General features: G+C 38.8%; 2 protein-coding genes across 6 annotated transcripts in view; one reads left to right on the top strand and one right to left on the bottom strand.

Annotated features, from left to right (window-relative positions):
* The window catches only part of Ptgr2 (prostaglandin reductase 2), a 29,914-nt gene extending 12,540 nt beyond the window's left edge, over positions 1-17,374 (bottom strand). Inside the window, exons 1-4 of one of the 3 annotated variants that reach the window (XM_004837229.4) lie at positions 17,206-17,316; positions 14,369-14,539; positions 14,201-14,280; positions 13,391-13,509 (exon numbers count right to left, since the gene is read on the bottom strand). In XM_004837229.4, the coding sequence (XP_004837286.1) occupies positions 13,391-13,509; positions 14,201-14,270 (189 nt within the window). In that variant the 5' untranslated portion in view covers positions 14,271-14,280; positions 14,369-14,539; positions 17,206-17,316. Of the gene's footprint in view, positions 1-13,390; positions 13,510-14,200; positions 14,281-14,368; positions 14,540-17,166; positions 17,186-17,205 lie in introns of those variants that run through there. The other 2 variants (XM_004837228.3, XM_013067276.2) reach the window with 2 other exon arrangements.
* Mideas (mitotic deacetylase associated SANT domain protein) overlaps positions 17,267-20,728 on the top strand; it is a 127,008-nt gene continuing 123,546 nt past the window's right edge. For all 3 annotated transcript variants that reach the window (XM_021246511.2, XM_004837224.4, XM_004837223.4), the window contains exon 1: positions 17,267-17,404. The gene's annotated coding sequence lies outside the window, so the exon portion shown is untranslated. The remainder of the gene's footprint in view (positions 17,405-20,728) is intronic.

Here is a 20,728-nt window from a genome sequence, read left to right as displayed (position 1 = left end):
GGAAGAAAAAAGGGGGAGGGTTAAATATGGGCTAGGGATGTAGTACAGTAGTGGAGGCCTTGTCTAGGAAGCCCAAGTCAATGGGTTCCATTCCCAATACTTCAAAAATAAATAAAAACTGACTTAGTAATGTTCTGAAGTGAGATTATAGTAGTAAAAACAGCACAGTACTGACAGAAAACACACAGGCCAATGGAATAGAATACAGAGCCAAAAAGAAATCTATGGATTTACAACTGATTTTCAATAAAGATGCCAGTAGCACACAATGAGGAAAAGAGAGTTTCTCTAGCAAGTAATACTGAGAATGCAATATCCACAGGCAGAAAAATGAAATTAGACTTCTACGATACAAAAATATCAATCCAAGATAGATTAAAGTATTTTGTTGGAAAATGGTGGAGCAGTAAATAGCAACAAATCAACCTCTCCAAGATTCAGGATCTAGGTACTGGAAAATAACAACCTGTGGAAGAAAAGAGGGAGGTGGGTCCCCAGGACCCAGGAAAGATCTGAAGGAAAATCAGAGCCCACATAGAGTGTGAAGAGACAGCTCAACGCAGCAAAAGGAGGGGGCAATCTGTACTTTCTCCAGACAGCTCAACGCAGCAAAAGGAGGGGGCAATCTGTACTTTCTCCTTGGCTCCTGGCTTGTGGCCTGAGAGAGAAGGATGGAATCTTCAGAGATACAGTGAGGGCAGGTGACTCCAGAGGCCTCCAGGGAGAAATCCACCAGTGGAACAGAGCAGTGGATGCTGGGTGCTACAACAGCTGGTAACTCTAGTCCAAGCAACTTCAGTGTCCCCTGGAGACAGTGCTGGGTCAACATCATTTTAGGGAGGAGCCAACTGAACCTGGAACTCAGAGCAACCATGGGTTGTCATCTCGGGGTCCTAGTGTTGAAACCCCACAGTGATTGGGTGACACAAGGGCAGATGTCCAGGGTCAGGAAGCCGTGATCAGGCAAGCAAGAGACACCCAAAGTGTTACAGACTGAATCACTCAGGGCCCAATCTCACAACCAGAAATCAGGCTGACCTGAACTTTTGTGGATTTGAAAGTGCCAGAACCAGCACACTGCCCTAATCCTACTCCAAGCTTGCTAGGATTATCCCCTAATCCTACTGCAGGCTTCCTGGGATTATCTAGCAGGGATCTGGGCTCTGACTGCCTCCCTTGTCTACCAACAAGAACAGAGTTACAGCCAGAACTGGACACAATTACAAAACTGGACCTCACAAGATAACCACAGGCTTGAAATTACAGAGAAAATTTTTTTCTTTGCTTTTGTATTTTGTTGTTGTTCATTTTCTTTTGTTTTTTCTTGTGTGAACACTATTTTTAGGTTTTTTTGTTTTTGTTTCTTCCTTGTTTCTTTCCCTCCTGTCTTCTTCACCAGTTTCCCAAGTCTTGAGAAATCGTCCTTTGTCCTTCAGCCTTGTTTCTAATTTCTTTCTCTTCTTTTTTTTATTTTTTGGGCTGGGAAGTAGCTCAATGGCACCACATCTGCCAGGTAAGTGCAAGGTCATGAGTTCAATCCTCAGTACTGGGGGGAAAAAAAAACCTAAAAAAGATAATATTTTTCTATTTTTTTCCTCTTATCTATTTTAAATTTTTTCTCCCCTTAGGGCCAAATCACTCTATTGACTGGATATTTACTGTTATAATTTTCTGATTTGTCTTAGATCTTGTTATATAACTAAAAATTTTGTACCTATGGTTAAAGTTGGCAAGTTAATAGTTATCACGGTTTGTCATTTTCTAGTCTGTGTTTGATGCTATTTTTATTACAAATTCTACTACTTTAGCTAAGGTGACATCCTTGTCATGATCAATTGCTAGTCTTGTATCCCAATGCATGCATGTCTGGGAGTCATAAATTATAATATAGTCCATTACCAAAGAACTAGGTGCTAGGCCAAACAGGCAACAATTAGCATCCCTAATAAAAACAATGAGCATCCCTAATAAAATTAGGGATGAAAGCTAAAAGCTTTTGAGAAGGGAAAGAAACGGAACCAACAACAGGAAAATAATATGACAAGAATAAGTCAGTATAAGGGCCAGGGATTTAGCTCAGTGGTTTCGCTGCCTGCTGCAAAAGTGCAAGGACCCGAGTTCGATCCCCGGTACCAAAAAAAAAAAAAAACTTAAGAATAAGTCAGTACATATCAATTATAACCATTGATGTGAATGGTCTCAACTCACCAATCAAAAGAAAGAGACAGGCAGAATGGATCAAGAAATGAGATCCAACAATATGCTGTATACAAGAAACACATTTAACTCAAAAAGAAATTCATAGACTGAAAGTTGAAGGATGGAAATCAATATTCTATGCATCAGGAACCTGGAAAAAAGCAGGAGTAACTATTCTATTTGCAGACAAAGTGGACTTCAAGCCAAAACTGATCAGAAGAGACAAAGACGGTCACTACATACTTGTAAAGAGAACAGTCCAGGGCTGGGGATTTAGCTCTGTGGCATCCCACCTACCTCGAAAGCGCAAGGTCCTGAGTTTGAGCCCCAGTACCGAAAAAGAAAATGTTAAAAAAAAAAAAAAAACAATCCAAGAGGAAGAGATAAAATCACAAATATATTTGTACCAAATACCAGAGCCCCCAACGATATAAAACAAACACTAATGGATATGAAAATTCAGATAAGCAATAATACAGTTGTAATGGGGGACCTCAATACCCTACTGTCATAAATAGATCACCTAGACAAGAAAATCAACAAAGAACTATCAGAACTGAACCAAACTTCTGAACAAATGGACTTAGTAGATATCTACAGAGTGGTCCACCCAACAACAATACACATTCTTCTCAACAGCACATGGGACTTTCTTTTTTTTTTTTTTTAATTTTTTTTTATTGGTACATTTTTGGTATAAAATACAGTTACATACATCATTGGGATCTTGTACCTTTACATGAGTATCTTGGTTCTTTTTTTTTCCCCTTGTCCTCCCATCACCCCCTCCACCCTTCCCTATTTGCAAAGATTTTGTTTCCATTTTTTTCCTTTTCTCATATTTTTTCTTTTCCCTTTTTTCCTTTCCCCTACCCCTCCCACTTCCCCTGCACCTTTAGACCTCTTCTTCCTGTTACACAATATCAATTATACATTTTTTAAATTACAATATCAAGATCTAGGAGACATTACCACAGATTTTACAGAATTTAAAAGGATATAGAAAGCATATTTCAAAAATTTGTTTTGAAATAAATTTGACAACTTCTAAGAAGTACCTTGGAAGACAAATTAATGAAACTAACTCTGGAGGAAATATAAAATTTGAATAGCACCTATTAAAGAAAGTATATTCCTAGCTTGAAAACCTACCTATATGACAACAGCAGGCTCATACATTTTAACTGATAAATTATATCAAACAATTAAAGCAGGAAAAAAGAAGGAACACTTCTTCCCTCATTTTAGGAACTCAACATTGTGCTAATCCTAAAACTGGATAAAGATAATAGAAGAAAAAAGTATGAACATAGATAGAAATTTGTTTAACAAAACAAACTATTAGAAGTCAGATCTGGCAGGATGTAGAAAGTGGTTTTGTTATAGGGATGGCAGTGTTGGTTCAGCATTGGAAGATCCACCCCCAAAAGTCATCATTTTAACAGAGGAAAGGAAGAAGCCATATGATCCTGTCACTAGTTGGAGAAAAAGTATTGGACTAAATTCTGCAGCTGTTCATGGTAAAAGCTATCAGGAGACTAGAAGTAGAACAGAACCTTCTCAACAGATTAAAGACATGTACTCCATACTTCCAGTGAGAATGCCTTATATGAATGGAGAAGATACAATGCTTTCTCCTTAAGGTGGGGAACATGGGCAGATATGCTTACTCTTTATCTGTCCATTAAACTTTGAAACCTAGGCCCCACCAAAATAGTCTGGCAATAAAATGACACAATTAGGATAGGATTGGCAAGGTAGAAGTAAAATCTTTATATGTAGATGAAATGATCATCTACAGAGAAAATACTAAGAAATCTCTAGGAGCCCGTAGAACTTGTATTTGAATTTAGCAGGATTAGAAAACACAAGGTATATATAAAAATTCAGATCTGTGTATACTTGCTATAAATGAAGAATTGGATATTGAGATTGAAAAGTTATGTAGGAGTACAAAGGACCTAGAAAAGTTAAAAAAAAAAAACAAACAGTGTTGGAAGATGTTTAGTTCCTAATTTTAAGACCTCTTCTAAAGCTACAGTAATCAAGGCAGTGTTGGTGTAAGGAAAAACATATAGAACATTTGAATAAAACAGAGAATCTAGAAATAGAACCACACATATATGGTCCACTGAGTTTTGAAAGATTATTTAACATTAGCATTTTATAAAATATAAACTCAATTCAAGAGCCAAGGAAGAGATAGTGTTTTCAGCAAATGGCACTAGAACACCTGGTATCCGTAAATAAAAAATTAACCTCAATCCTTTATTTCCATACATGAAAATAACTTGAAGGGATCTATGAACCTAAATATGAAAGCCTAAAAGTATAAAACTTTAGGAAGAAATTATAAGGGAAAATGTTTATGAATTCAGGGTAGGTAAGGACTACCTAGTATACAAAAGACATGATGTATAAAAGAAAAAAATTGATAAATGAGATTCCATCAAAATTTAGAACTTTAAATGACATCAATAAATTGAAGAGTAGTTCTTAAACAGACCGTATTTACAATGCATATAACCTATGACCAGAATATATAAAGAATTCTTCGAGCTCATTAATAGACAACCCAATTAAAAAGTAGACATAAGATGATAAATAGCCAGTATAGCACAAGGAAAGGTGTGCAACTCTAGAATCAGAAAAATACTAATCAGTACAATAACAAGATTAAATTATACACTCATTAGGGAGATGAAGTTAAAAGTTTTAAAAGCCCTGTCATGACTTTTTGTTGCACATGGGACTTTCTCAAAAATAGACCACATATTAGCTCACAGAACATGCTTAAGTAAATGCAAAAGAACTGAAATTATCCCATGCATGTTATGAGACCACAGTGCAACAAAATTAGAAATCAATGGCAAGGGGCCGGGGATTTAGCTCAGTGGTACCGTCACCTGCCTCACAAGTGCAAGGTCCTGAGTTTGATCCTTGGTACCAAAAAAAAAAAAAAGAAAGAAATTAATGGCAAAAGAAACCACAAAAACTAAATAAGCACATGGAAATTAAATAACACCCTCCTGAACAACCAGTGAGTCACAGATGAAATTAAAGAAGAAATTAGAAAGTTTCTACAATTAAATGATAGTCAATAAAACATACCAGAACTAATGGGACGCAATGAAAGCAGTCCTACAAGAGAAATTTATAGCAGTGAATTCCCACGTCAGAAAAACAGGGTTGGGCATGGTGGTACATGGCTATAATCTCAGCACTTGGAAGGCTGAGGCAGGAGGATCACTATGAGTTCAAGGACAGTCTGAACTACACAGTGAGAACCTGTCTCAAAAAAAAAAGAAGAATAGAGCAAGCTCAACCCTAAGTGTGTACAAGGAAGAAAATTACACTTGATCTTAGCCAAAAGGCCAAGAAGCGATTAATATTGCTTTTTTTTTTTTTTTTGGTACCAGGGATCAAACTCGGGTCCTTGCGCTTGCGAGGCAGGTGGTGGAACCACTGAGCTAAATCCCCAGCCCAAGGAAGAAAACTGTAAAGCTCAGGGCAAAATTAATGCAATTGAGGCTAAGAAAACAATACAAAGAATTAATGAATCAAGGAGTTGATTCTTTGTTTTTTTGGGAGGGAGGGGGTGCTGGGGATTGAACTCGCGACCTTGCGCTTGCAAAGCAGGCGGCAGAACCACTGAGCTAAATCCCAGGCCGCAGAGTTGATTCTTTGAAAGATTAAATAAAACGGACAAACTCTTAGCCAGCTTTATCCAAAAGAAGGAAAAGCTGGGGATTTAGCTCAAAACAAACAAACAAAAACTATCAAAGAAAAGCCTAGGTCCTGATGGTTTCACTGCTGAATTCTACAAGAAATTTAGAGCAGGGCCGGGGATTTAGCTCAGTGGTTTCACCGCCTGCTGCGCAAGTGCAAGGACCTGAGTTCGATCCCCGGTACCAAAAAAAAAAAAAGAAATTTAGAGAATTAATATTACTACTCAAATTCTTTAATGAAATTGAAAGTGAAGTAAAAAAAAAAAAAAAAAAAGAAAGAAAGTGAAGTAATGCCCCCAAAGTCATTCCTGGAAGCAAGCATTACCCTGATAACCAAAACCAGAGAAGGATCCAACCAAAAAACAGAACTACAGGTCAGTCTCCTTAATGAACATACATGCAAAAATCCTCAATAAGATTCTGGCAAGCAGAATGCAGCAAATCATTAAGATTAAAGCGCAAGGACCTGAGTTTGATCCCCGGTACCGGAAAAAACAAAACAGAACAAAACAAAATCATTAAGATTAAACATCATGACCAAGGAGGATTCATCCCAGGGATGCAAGGATGGTTCATATACAAAACATTAAATGTAATACACCACATTAACAGAACCAACGAAAACCATATTATCATCTTAATAGACACAGAAAAAATATTTGACAAAGTTCAACACCCATTCACATTCATGATAATAGCCCTACAGAAAATTGGAATACAAGATCTTTATCTCAACCTGATAAAAACCATCTGTGACAAACCAACAGCCAACATCACAGTAAATGGTCAGAACTGGAAGTTTTCAATCTAAAATAAGGAACAACACAAGGATCCCCACTATCACCACTCCTGTTCAATATAGTTCTGGAACATTAGCCAGAGCAATTAGACAAGAGAAAGAAATACATTAATACCTTGGGTCACAAATACTTCCATTTGCAAACAATTTGGTTCTCAAAAGCATTGGACAAAATTTGGCTTCTGTTCACAAACTCCAGATTGGGTAACAAACACAACAATGGCCACCTTCACACAAACACAAACACAGCCATCTTCCCCAAAATCGTAAAACAAATTATGTTCATGAACCAAGGAACCACTGTAAAGGGAATATGGATAGAAAAGGAAGAAGTTAAATTATCATTATTTGCTGATGACACTATACTCTACATAGAAGACCTCAAAAACTCCACCAAAAGACTCCTAGAACTAATAACCAAATTCAGCAGTGTAGCAGGATACAAAGTCAGCAACTCAAAAGATCAATAGCCTTCCTGTACACAAATACCAAACTCACTGAGAAAGCAGGGAAACAACACCTTTCAGAATAGCATCAAGAAAATGAAATATTTAGGAATTGCCTTTTTTACTTTTTTCATTGCTGAGACAAAATACCCGACACCCAAAGTTAAAGGAGGAAACGTTTATTTGGCTCACAGTTTGTAGAGGTTTCAGTCCATGGTTGGCTGGCTCCAAGGCAGGGTGGCATTGCAGAGAAGAGACAGTTCATGGCAGGTAAAAGCAACAAGGGCCAACCACAAGCTCTTTCTATTCCTTATATCTTACGCAGGTTACTTATGCTGGGTAGTACTCACACACCTGTAATCCTAGCACTCTGGAAGATGAGGCAGGATTGTAGGTTTTTCAGCCCAGCCCAGGCAATTTAGCAGTCTCAAAACATTTTTTAAAAGGAAGGGGATAGAGCTTAGGGCAAAAGCCCTGGGTTCACTCCTTAGTACAGAGGAAAAACAAAAAGAAGAAGAATCAACAAAACCGAAGTTGGCTCTTTGAGGAGCTGGGCATAGTGGCATGTTCCTGTGGTCCCAGGTATTCAGGAGGCTGAGGAAGGAAGATAGCCTGAGCTTAGGAGTTTGAAGCTAGCCCAGGCAACATAGTGAGGCTATGGCACACACACATGCAAAAAGTTGGTCCTTTGAAAAGACTTAACAAAATTTGATGTTTTACCTCAGCTAACCAACAACAAAAAAGATGTGAATGTCAGGCCTGCCCTAAACCAACAGGAAAAAGCAAACAGGCTGCTCTTAGCAAACAACAGCAGCTACTCAGTAAATATACCAAATGGACTCAAAGTATACAACCCCCCTGGTGCCAAGAAGTCCAATAATTGTGTACACACCTGAGCAGACCGTCCTTGGGCATCCAAGTCATAAATACTTCACCCCAGGTTCCTTAGCTCCTTCAAAACCTGTATAAGCCTAATTCCTTTCCCAGCTACTTGTTAATTTCTCTCTCCCCTGATGTTAGCCCATCCTCTCATGGATAAAATCTCTCCCAGCTAACTGCCACTATCTCTTGCTCCCATTGTCAGCCCATCCATACACGGATGTGATGAACTCAGCTTTTCCCAGCTAGGTGCTAGAATCTCCTGATTTTAGTCTCTACTTACTGGAATAAACTTTCTTTTCAAAAGCCTGCTTTTTTGACAAGTGGATTATTTACGACGGTGATTTATTAAAATCAGGAATTAAAGAAGCACATTACTACTGACTCTACAGAAACAAAAAGGATAAATGGAATATCATAAATAGCTATATGCCAATGAATTACATAATTTAGATGAAATGGACAAATTCCTAAAAGATACAAATTTCAGAAGTTGAGTTAAATATAAAATCTGAATAGACATATAACAAGTAAAGATACTGAATTTTACAAATTTCCAAAAACAAAAACCCAGGTCTAGATGGCTTCATTGTTGAAATCCTCCTATCTTTTAAAGAAGATTTATTACCAATTAAATACAAACTCTTTTTCTAGAAGAGGAAGAAACGCTTCTAATTCATCCTATGAGACCTTTATTCTCTTGACACTGGAACTATTAGCTGCTAGGCGAGCACGTTTAGGAGCAAGCTTCTATACTTACAGAGAGAAAAACTGCTGCCCATTAAATGACTTTTATTGCACCTTCAAAACTGTTTTGTTAGAGCTAAGTTTCCTGGAAGCCACTTAAGGATGCCAGCCAAAATTGCTGAGACACTCTGACTCATTGTTTTTAAGTGACATAGAGTAATCTTTGCTCCTTATATCCCTAAATTCTCCACCTAGAGACATTCATGTTCACCTTTTTATTTTGTTTTTTTGAGGGTTTTTTTTTGTTTTGTTTTGTTTTGTTTTTTTTTTTTGGTACCAGGGATCGAACTGGGGTCCTTGTGCTTGTGCAGCAGGCAGCGAAACCACTGAGCTAAATCCCCAGCCCCACCTTTTAGTTTTGAACATGCAATCTATGATCCTGAACTGAGCATGCTCAGTAATATGCTCTCTTCTACATGTGATGCGTCTTTTCTATGAGGGTATGAGAGTATGAGTAAGTTTCTTCAACAAAAGCCCCTCGCTTTGTTTCCTTTGTTCAGGGATAACACTGCTTTGAGAATTAGCTCCAGTGCTATCCTTACTTGCCAACAGCAGTAATACACTCATCAGTCTTCTATCTCCTGGTTATGCTTATTGGCATTGCACTCATCAAAAGGTACACCCATTGTGTTTAGTTACAAAATCAGACAAAGACATTACATGAAAGATGCATCTCTGCAAGATTGAGTCCCAGGTAAGCCAGTTGTGTAAGTATAAATGTCTGAGAGCAGGATTACTGATGTTATAGATGCCAGTTAAGGTCAGAAGAACTGAAAATGAGGCCAGGAGAAGACTGATACCTTAATTCAAGCAGCAAAACAAAGAAAAAAAAATTTTAAGCAGTGATAATTCAACTTTTCTTTACTATTTTTCTATTCAGATTCTTAATGGACTGGAAGATGCCCTCTCACATTTAAAAGGAACATCTGCTTTACTCAGTCCATCAATTCAAATGCTAATTTAAACTTTCTCGCAGACACACCCAGATAAAATATTTAGCCAGATATCTAGGCACTCCATGGCTTTGTCAAGTTGACACATGAAACCAACACAAACTAATATTCCTAAAATTGACCTATAGATTCAAAGTAATCCTTATCAAAATCCTAGTTTGCACTGGGCAGGGTGGCATATACTTCAAATCCCAGCACTGGGGAGGCTATGTACGGTAGGAGGATGTTAAATTTAAGCCCAGTCTAGGCAACTTAGTGAGGCCCCTGTAGCTCAGTGGTAGAGTGTCCCTGGTTTTGATCCCTGGTACTTAAAATAAATTCCAATTTGCTTCTTTGCAGGAACTAACAACCTGACTCTAAAATTAATATGGAAATTCAAGAGATCTAAAATAGCCAAAACAATCTCGCAAAAGAACAGAGTTGGAAGTCTCATGCTTCCTAAATTCAAAACTTACCAGAAAGCTTTAATAATCAAGGCAATGAGAAACTAGCATAAGGATAAACATACAGATTAAGGCAATAGATTTGAGAGTACAGAAATAAATCTTCATACTTAGGGTCAACTGATAGCTAAAAAAGGTGCCAAGACAATTCAATGAGGAAAGAATAGTCTTTTCAATAAGTAGTGCATATAAAACTGCATATCCACATGTAAAAGAATGAACTTGGACTCTGGGATGGTTAATCTTAGGTTTTAACTTAATTGGACACAGAGATGCCTACATGGCTCATAAAACATTGCTTCTAGATATGTCTGAAGGATGTTTTCACAAGACAATGCATATGAGTTGGTGGACTGAGTAAGATTTGACCTTAAGTGAGTGGGGTAGGTGCCATCCAATTGGTCGCCAGGGGAAAGGTGGTAGTGGTAAGGGATGGGGGGAACAAAAAGATGGATGAAAGTTAATTCTCATTCCTTCTCTTTCTCTCTCGCTCCCTCGCTGTCGCTCTTTCTCCCTCTCCCTGACTCCTCCCTCCTCTCTCCTAAAGTGAGTCACTCTTCTCTTGTCCTTGTACATAAGAATTCCAGGTTCTTTGGCCTTTAGACTCTGGGATTTACATTTCTTAGGGCTGTCTGGCCTTCAGCCTCAGATTTAGGGCTATACTATTTGCTTCCTTGATTCTTGAGCATTCCAACTTGCACTAAGCCATGCTACAGACTTTTCAGGTTTTTCCATCTTAGAGACAGCCTATTATGGGCATTCTAACCCTCCATTATCATGTGAGCCAACTCCCCTAATAAATCCATATATATATATATATACACACATACACACACACACTTTTTTTGGTACCGGGGATCAAACTCAGGACCCTGCGCTTGCAAGGCAGGCAGAGGAACCACTGAGCCAAACCCCAGCCCTAAATATATTCTTTTGATCCAGTCTCTGAAGAACTCTAATACAGACCCTGTGCTTATATCATACACAATAATTAACCTAAAATGGTTCATAGATCTAAATGTTAGCACTCAGAATATAAAACTATTAGAAGACAGGATACAGAATAGCTTTTCTATACACCAATAATGAACTAACTGAGAAAGAAATCAGGAAAACAATGCTACTCATAATGTTGCAGAATTTAGGAGATTGGAGAGACCAACAGATGAAACAGGAAGATTTATTTAGATGTGCGGATTCAAATCTAAAGGCTGAGCCCAGAACAAAGGAAGGGCTCTAGTTTTATACATGTTGCCAAATGGGGGTTGGTCTACCTAACAGAGTGAAACTTGTGGGTGGGCAAGCAAGTTTACAGAAGCAGAACAAAGGCAGTTACTCAAACAGTGACAGTTTGTAACATAGCATATCTTGGTGGCCTTGGTTGGGTGAAGAGAAACAGACTCATAAAAACAGGATGTAAAACTGTTATTTATAGGAACAAAGTTGGCAGGACAAAGAACAGCAGCCCCAGGAAGCGGGAAGAGTAAAGGGGAATTGCTTAGGTTGGGGATATTGTTTTTTCTTCTTTTTAAAGTCCTACTTTAATAATATTTTTAAATAAATAAATAAAATACTTAGGAATCAACCTAACCAAGGAGGTAAAAGTCCTCTACACTGAAGAAAGAAATTGAAGACGATAATAAAAGATGGAAAAACCACCCATGTCCATGAATTGGCAGAATTAATAGTTAAAATGGCCATATTACCAAAAGTAGTGTACAGCGTCAATGCAATCGCCATCAAAATTCCAGTGATATTCTTTATAGAACTAGAAAAAAACAGCCCTAAAATTTATATGGAAACACAAAAGATCCAGTATAACCAAAGCAATCCTAAGCAAAAAGACCAAGGCTGCAGGCATCACAATACCCAATTTCAAATTACACTTCAAAGCCATAGTAACAAAAACAGCATGGTACTGGCAAAAAAAAAAAGTAACATGTAGACCAATAGAATAGAATAGAGGACACAGATAGAAACCTATACAACTATAGCCATCTGATTTTTGACAAAGGGGCAAAAAAATTACATGGGAGAATAGATAGTCTCTTTAACAAATGATCCTGGTAAAACTGGATATCCATACGTGTAAGACTGAAACTAATGGCCAGGGATTTAGCTCAGTGGTGCCCCCGCCTGCCTCAAAAGTGCAAGGTTCTGAGTTTGATCCCCAGTACCAAAAAGAAAAAGACTGAAACTAATGTAATAGTGCAACTGGGGCTACAAGGCCACTCCTGGACTCCCAGCTGGACCACTCCCCTCCACTCACCTGAACCTGAACAACACCCCAGACCCATACCCCCCACACCCTTGTCCTAAAGCTTACTATGCAGAAGCAAAGATAAAAGACCCAAGCCTGCCTTGGAAAATTCTGAAATTCCAAACCAGGAAGCATGCACGCCAATGACCTGCAATAACCTTTCTTCACATGGAGTTCACTGAAGATTCATGCATGTGGACTGCATTTCATACATCCAACTATAAAAGAGTGAATTATGGGTTGTATGGCTTGTGTTTAGATGTTTCCCCCAAAACCTTACCTGGATGATGTGGGGCTTTCTTTTTTAGAGATAGCTGAATCTGGAATGTGTGATGCTGGGATTAAGGGTGTGTAATTACTAAACCATTACACATGAGTGACTGGTTTGGGACAGCCCTAATCCCAGTAGTCTGAATAAGATAAAAGGGGGAGAAAGATGCTGTTAAACTCTCTTGTTGTCTTTGCTACCTTGTGCTCACCATGTTGTTTCTCCTCTGTGATGTCTGTTTTTCATCCCTATCTTGGAGCCAGCCGACTATGGACTGAAACCTCTATGAACTGTAAGCCAAATAAACCCCTTCCCCTCTAACTTTTGGTGCCAGGTATTTTGTCTCAGCATTAAGAGGAAAGTAAGTGGGAAAGGACATGAGTTAAATGCTGTTGACATGACTCAGCACTGTTAATCATGTTGTCAACTGTGCTCTAGAAAACCCCAATAGGAGGCTCCCCAAAACTGGCACAGCATATTAAACCCCCTACACCTTATGCCTTCTACAACATTCCTAATAACACCAGTAAAAAAAAGGTAATCTGTAATTGATAGGTATCAAGATGTAACTGCTCAAATATCAGTCATGAGGATTGCACAATAAAATTCCAGTGCAACAAAATGAAAATAGAAATATTTTCACCAACTCACAACATCTTGATTCTTACCATGTAAGGGTCCACAGAAAGATAAAGAGTTCTAACTTGTACTTGCCCTTCACTGATATTATCTGGCAAATTGACTTCTTCTATTCGGAAATTCTCTGCCACTGGATTGCCATTTTTTCCTAAAATCAGGTAAAAATATAAAGTAAAAAAGTAATTTTCCTATACATTATTTTTTAAAAAGGTCACCCTAGTACTCAGAACATTCCCTTTTAAAACAGGCATGAATAAATTTATGTGGTCTTGTAACTTCTCTGTAACTGCAGAAATGACTACATAAATTCTAAAAGTCTTATCATTTATTCTTTTGGAATATTGCTGTCAGCTTGTAATTTTGGTTTTTTTTACAAAATGATGATAGGTAAATCATTTCACAGTGTAAAATTATAGGAGTTTGAAAAGTGAAAAAATTTACACTCAACTTTTTTTAAATTATGAGAATTGAAATTTACAAACTAGCAAGAACACATCAGCCAAATTGAAATGTTGGGTAAGCTTTCCTCCAAGATACCTTATCTCTGTTCAAAGGATTTCTTCTAATATTATTTACAGTTCTAATGTCTTACCACCTTAATTTACCACATATGGCATCATAATTAGTTTTGTTTTTGTTTTTGTTTTTTTTGAGACAGGGTCGGGCTATGTAGTCCAGGCTGGCCTTAAACTCATGGTGATCCTCCTGCCTCAGCCTCCCAAATGCTGGGATTACAGACATGTACCATCATGCCCAGCCATAATTAGTTTTTATTCCTCCACTTTCATTAATAATTAGCAAAGACCAGAGTTGTTCATTGATCACAGATGAATACATACCAGGTCGGGAATTCAATACCACTCTTTGTACAATCATCATTCCATGCAGTGGTCTCACAAGATTTCTCATAAAATAACTCCTATAAACACAAAAATTTTAAATCACAAGATTTCAAGTATTCAACAATTTAAAAAATAAAAAAAGAATTAAGAGAGGAAAAATCCTACCTAGGATCCAAAAAAGATATATTCTCTTGTCAAGAGTTTGGCTTCTAAAGCAAATCTAGTTAGACTTTTTAGTCAACAGGAACAAGGTCACTGAAGAGTGAATAAGGCAATCTCATTTTGGCCTCAGATAATTCAAGCACATTTATCCTCACACCATCATGATTAAGCATCCTAGTATGGGTTGATTAAAAGAAAAACATGATATATTTCTCTAGACCTAGCTGGTTAACCTAGCAGCAAAACACTAACTGCCTAATTGAGTTATAACCAACTTTTCAAAGGTTCTTTTATTCATTTATCAAAATGGAAATTCTTTTATAGTTTTGCTGACTATAAAAGTAATACATTAAACACCCCTATGATGGCTTGTATCTAGATATCCCTCTAAGGCCTCATACATTCATGGGGGAGGGGGCTTTTCAGAGCTTGCTGGATCTAAGGCATGTGATACTGGGATTAAGGGAGTGTGGTATTAAATTAGTCCACAGATCAGAATTAGCATAGTTCTGGGTGTGGTTGAATGGATTTACTGAAGACCAAAGCCCCACCCTGAGTGTGGGTGGTACCACCCAAAAGGCTTGTAATCTGGATGAGATGAAAAAGAAAGGCAGGCAGCTCTCTGTTTGCTGCCTTCTGCCTGCCTCACCATAAACTGTTTCTCTTCTGTGATGATGAACCTGTGCCACACCACCCTGCCTCGGAGTCAGGTGACTATGGACTGAACCTCTACAACATGTGAGCCAAAATAAACCTTTCCTCCTTTTAACTTGTGGGTATTGGGTATTTTGTCTCAGCAAAGAGAAGAGTTAACTAAAACCCTCCTCCCTCTTTTTGAGACAAGTCTGTGTTGCCCAGACTGGCCTTAAACCCTTGAACTCAAGTGATCCTCCTGCCTCAGCTTTCCAAGTATCTGGACTATAGGTTCATGCCACCATGCCCAAAGCATTTTTATTTTATTTTATTTTATTTTATTTTATTTTATTTTTGGTACCGGGGATCGAACTCGGGACCTTGCACTTTCAAGGCAGGTGATGGCACCACTGAGCTAAATCCTCTGCCCCCCCCCCCAAAGCATTTTTAAATCTTTATCTTACAGGGAAGTCTGTACAGAATGGCCAAAAAAGTAAAAGATTCATTTATTCCGGGTTTACAATTTGAGCTAATGAAAACAACAAAATGAAGTTCCCTGGTGCTGGAACTATCTGACTTAATTGAAAATCCCTTTGGTTTATCAGTAAAAAATGAAAAAATCAAACCCTTGGTGTTTTTATGTGCTAAGCACACTTGTGAATGTATAGATGATCTCTCATTTAATCTCCTGACAACTCTATTTTAGAGTGTTATTTCCCCATTTAAAGGTAAAGAAACTGCATCTTAAAGGGCTTAATCACTTACCTGAAGTGGTCAAGATTCAAACCCAAGTTACATGACATTCTTCTTAATTACTATTAAAAATTCTGTTCTACATGTTTGATTTTTAAGATATTATACAAATAACATTTTTTATATTATTTTTCTTTAAGTTAATACATTTCTATACCACTTGTGTTTTCTCATTAGATATTTTACTGTCTTTAGTACATTGAGAAGCCCGGAGGAAAACCATTCTATCAGTTGTTTTTTTTTGTGGGTGGTAATGGGGATTGAATCCAAGGCCTTTGCAATAGGGTGAATGTTTAGATAAAGAACAATTTATTACAGTAACAGACACATTGCCATTAATTCCTCTCAGAATATTCCCCTCTTGCTTCAGACATGCTTACTCAATTGTTCTTGACACTTCTGGAGCAGTTCTGGAAGTCCTCTTTTGTGAATGTCTTTAGTTGCACTATGTGGCTCCCTTCATGTCTTGAATAGATTAAAAATGCTTACCCTGCATGGTCATTTTGACTTTGGGGAAGAGCTAGAAGTTACACACTGCCAGATACAGAGAATAAGGTGGGTAGGAACACAGCTTGATGTTTTTATGAACCTGCCTTTCCAATGAATGGCACTTGGCAACTACATTCACCATGCATTTTTTTAAATCACAAAATCATAAAGTGCCAAGAATGATGGGATAAATATGTTTGAAGCAAGGAACAGTGTTTTGATGAGGATTAATGACAATGTGTTTTTTACTGTAATAGGTTTTTTTTGTTTATTTTTGAGACAGTGTCTTGCTACATAGTTCAGGCTAGTCTTGAACTCCCTATGTAGCTCAGGTTGGCCTCAAACTCACAGTGATCCTCCTATCTCAGCCTCCCAAGTACTGGGATTATAGGCATGTGTCACCCAACCCAGCAATAGTAGACTATTCACCGTATGTAATTAAGTCACTAAGTTGTTCAGGCTGAGTTCAAATTTGTGATCCTCCTGCCTCAGCTTCCCAGATTACAGTGCACCAATCACACTCAGTTTCAATTCCTTTTTTTTTTTTTTTTTTTTTTTGGTACTGGGGATCGAACTTGGGACCTCATGCTTGCAAGGCAGGCAACAGCACCACTGAGCTAAATCCCCCGCCCTCGATTACTTATTTTTTACAACCTTGAAATATATGTAGCCATCAGAATCATCTCCAAGGTTGTTTATCCTGACAATTCTTTAAAACAAACGGGCCAAGGATGCAGCTCAGTGGCGCCGCGCCTGCCTGAGTTAGACCCACGGTACCGGAAAAAAGAAAACAATATTTAAAACAAACACAAACACCTGATTCTTGGGTATTCCCTATCCTACAGTCTTAGGCAGTAACACCAGTGTCGCCAGCAGCTCCAGGAGGAAGCCAGGAGTTCACGCTAATTCCAACTTTCCTCCCTTACCGCGCGAGCTTTACCCAGCTTCAGGTACTGCAAACTCACCAGCCACCAGCGAACAATCCACTTGAGTCACTTCACCTTCGCGGAGGTTGAGGGCTAGGGTGGGAGATCTCGCGCTATTTCATGGGATCGGGCCTGGCTGGCCGCGCGACATTGAACCTCTGACTTCACTACGCAGGCGCAAGCGGCCTGCCGCGCGCTACTGCCTTTCCTGGTTGAGGGAAATACCGTCTTTCGAAAGGTAAGTCCCAAGTGTAAGCAAAGTGCATTAATAAATTAACGAAGCTCGGTGCTTTTTGGCCCCTCTACTGCATGGGTCCAAGAGCAAATTGTTCAACGCTGGCCAGTGAGGTCACATACAGCAGTCCTTGAAGGATTTTATTCATGTTCCGTGAGCCTCGGGTTGGGAATTTACACTGACGGGGATCCTGATCAGACCTGTCCCTTGCTTTATAGACGGGAACGCCGAGGGCCGAAGAGCTGATGTGGTTGAACCAACCTCTCATTTTCAGCCAATAGGGGCACTGCTGCGGTTAAAACTTTCTGGCGCGTCTTTTTGACAGTATTTAGTATTTTCAAAGCATTCCAAATTCCTCAAAAATGGATTACTTAACGTGGGCTGATTTCTCAATTTCGTTAATTAGTAGGTGCCTCCTATTGTGTTGGACTAGGTTGAACAAAGCTTATTCCTAGGGCAGCTTTGGATTGCCAAGGACCTCAAACCCTAAGAGAATTCAAGCAAATACACAGAAGAACTGCTGTTCATATTGAATTCCTGTGGGACCTGATAATGCAGCACATATCATGGAATAGAGTACCTGAAAGACGACTGGTATGGGCGGGGGTTACCAATCGAATAGGCGGAAGCTCCTTATATTTTTTACCTTGGAACATTCTCACTTCTTGGGAAAACTGGATAGAGCTAGATGGGGTTGGGGGAGGGCCAGGGCGGTGCTGGGAATTGAACCCAAAGCTTTTGCACAGAGCTACAGCCCCAGCCTTTTAAAAGTTTTTTTAAATTATGAGACAGGGTCTAGATAAATCACTAAGTTGCCCGGGCTGGGCTTGAAATTTGCAGTCCTCCTGCCTCAGCCAGTAAGAGTCCTGGTATTACAGATGTGTGCCACTATGCCAGACTTGCAAATATCTTCAGCAGAGATTAATTTTTTTTGAGGCAGGAGTCTCACTATATAGTCCAGACAAGCCTTGAATTTGCTGTGTAGTCCAGGCTGGCCCCAAATGGGAGATTCTCCTACCTCGGCGTCTTGAGTGGCAGAACTGCAGGCTGGACCTAACCTTTTTATCTGTCATGTACAGAGACCTGCATTAACCTTTTATTGTAATAATTTGAATCAATGCAATGAAAAAAAAATGCTCAGACTAAAATAGTAGAAAATAAACGTATTCTAAAACTTGATTTTTTTTTTTTTAAAGAGTATTTCAGAGTACCCCAAACAAAACAAAAACCCTACAGTATTAAATTAGTTCGGGCTTTCTTGATTCTAGAGTCAGTAAATTCCTTGTAATATGTGAGAAATTACTCAGAAGGAACTCAAGTATACCTGTATAGTGTATAGCATTCGGTACAATATCAGAAATAATTTGATGCTAAATATATTTTCATGGAAATGATAATGGTTCATAATGGCATAAATGTAAACCTAAACATACATCCTAGAGAAATAACACGACAAGGTAATAGAGGAAAACCACACCCATCTCTCCATTAGTCCTGATTCCTCATTAGTGTTTTGGTGGGGGAGTGTTGTTGTTGTTGTTGTTGTTTGGTACCAGGGATCAAACACGGGACCTTGCACTTTCGAGGCAGGGGGTGGCACCACTGAGCTAAATCCCCGGACAATTCCTCATTAGTATGACATTTGTTTTCCTCAACCTCCCAACACCTTTTATTAGGCCTAGAAGAAGGTGCTTGATAACTGTAGGTTGAATAGATTATTAGACCTTTATATTGATGGATTTGTCTAAAGTTCGTAAGAAATACGTGAAGAATTTATGCTAGCTGAGCTTGGTGGTACACATCTGTAATCTCAACTATGCAGGAGTCTAAGGCAGGAGAATCACAAATAATTAGAAACCATCTTGGGCAATTTACCTTGCCTCAGAATAAATCTCATAAGGGCTGAGAGTGTAGCTCAGTGGTAGAGCACTAGCCTAGCATGCATGAGGCTCTGGGTTCCATCCCAGCACCACAAAGACAGAGAGGTAAAGGGGAAGAGGGGACAATACGAATGAATCCAGGCACAGTTTGCCTGGGTACCTCCACTCAAGGTCCCTGCAGTCCAGCTTCTATCTCCTAAGAAGACAGCAAGGATTTGCTTCCAGGCTTTCTCATATGACCCTAGATTCCACATGGGCTGTTGGGTTAGTGGAAGGCCTCAGTTCCTACAGGCCATGCCAGTGAAGTGAGCCAGCAAATAAATAACAACATGCATTTCCTAAACTCCTCCTGTTCTCCACAGCAAGCAGTTAAAAAAAAAAATAGAACTCACTCAGGATAGAAGCTACCGTCTTTATTTTTTAAACATTTTTGGTGTTGGTGATTGAACACATGTTAAGCATGTGTTCTGCCCCTGAGCTACATGCCTATCACCTCTTCCTAATTGTAAAGGAATTTCATGATTTTTGATATTCCATTTTTCCCATTTATCCTCTTAAACTGGACCCCAATTAAAAGCCTTTGAGATCATTAGGACTAAGGCTTATGTGCCACAAGAACATAAATTCAGAATGTATAAAGAATATAGATGAGTTTTTGATTTACATAAGATTCTTTTGATTTTGAGTATCTAGCATAAGTAAAAACAAAAAGGAAACTTCTCCAAATTTTCAAGAGCTATTTCAGAATTCAAGAAGAAACCAAGAAGACAAACTTTAGGTAGAAAGAGTTCTAGAAACCACAATAAGCTGTATAGACCACCTCTCTGGATTCAGCTCCAGGGACTCCATATAAGGGAAAATTCCAAATTTCTAGGATAAAGATTGGTTTCCCTTGGGTTAGGAGCACCATGATCCTTGAGAAACATCCTTCTACGTGGGAGGAAGGGTCTAGGAAAAGAATATGGTCATCCGCAAATGGAAAAAATTCCCAGTGTTAGCTCTTCTCTGAGAAACCTAGTATAGGCCCATTTGTGGAACTTTAATGTTCTTAACTAGGACGGTGGTACAATTAAAGTGGTGATGTTACCTTTTAGTTTCTTTCATTATCTGACCTTAAAATTTTTCCTGTACAAATGAAGAATTCTTGCCGGGAGTGGTGGCACCTGCCTGTAATCCCAGTACTCTGGAGGCTGAGGCAGGAGGATCGCTGCAAGTTCCACGACAGCCTGAAAGGGGAGGGGGAGGAGGAGAATTCTTGCTAAAGTATCACAACACAATAGAAGTTTATTAAATTACTACATAAAAATAGTAAACTGGTACATGGAAAAACATGATAAGCTTAGTCAAAAGCAAATGATAGGCCAGGTTTGGTGGCACATACCTGTAATCCCAGGACTTGGAAGGCTGAGGCAGGAGGATCACTGTGAGTTCGAGGCCAGCCTTGGCT

This window comes from Heterocephalus glaber, unplaced genomic scaffold (genome assembly GCF_053883595.1).
Source record: "Heterocephalus glaber isolate CG9 unplaced genomic scaffold, H.glaber_assembly_v1.0 deba00001608, whole genome shotgun sequence".
In the NCBI taxonomy this organism is placed as follows: Eukaryota; Metazoa; Chordata; class Mammalia; order Rodentia; family Bathyergidae; genus Heterocephalus; species Heterocephalus glaber.
The sequence above is the reverse complement of the archived record's forward strand: the minus strand, read 5'-3'. Positions and strand labels throughout refer to the sequence as shown.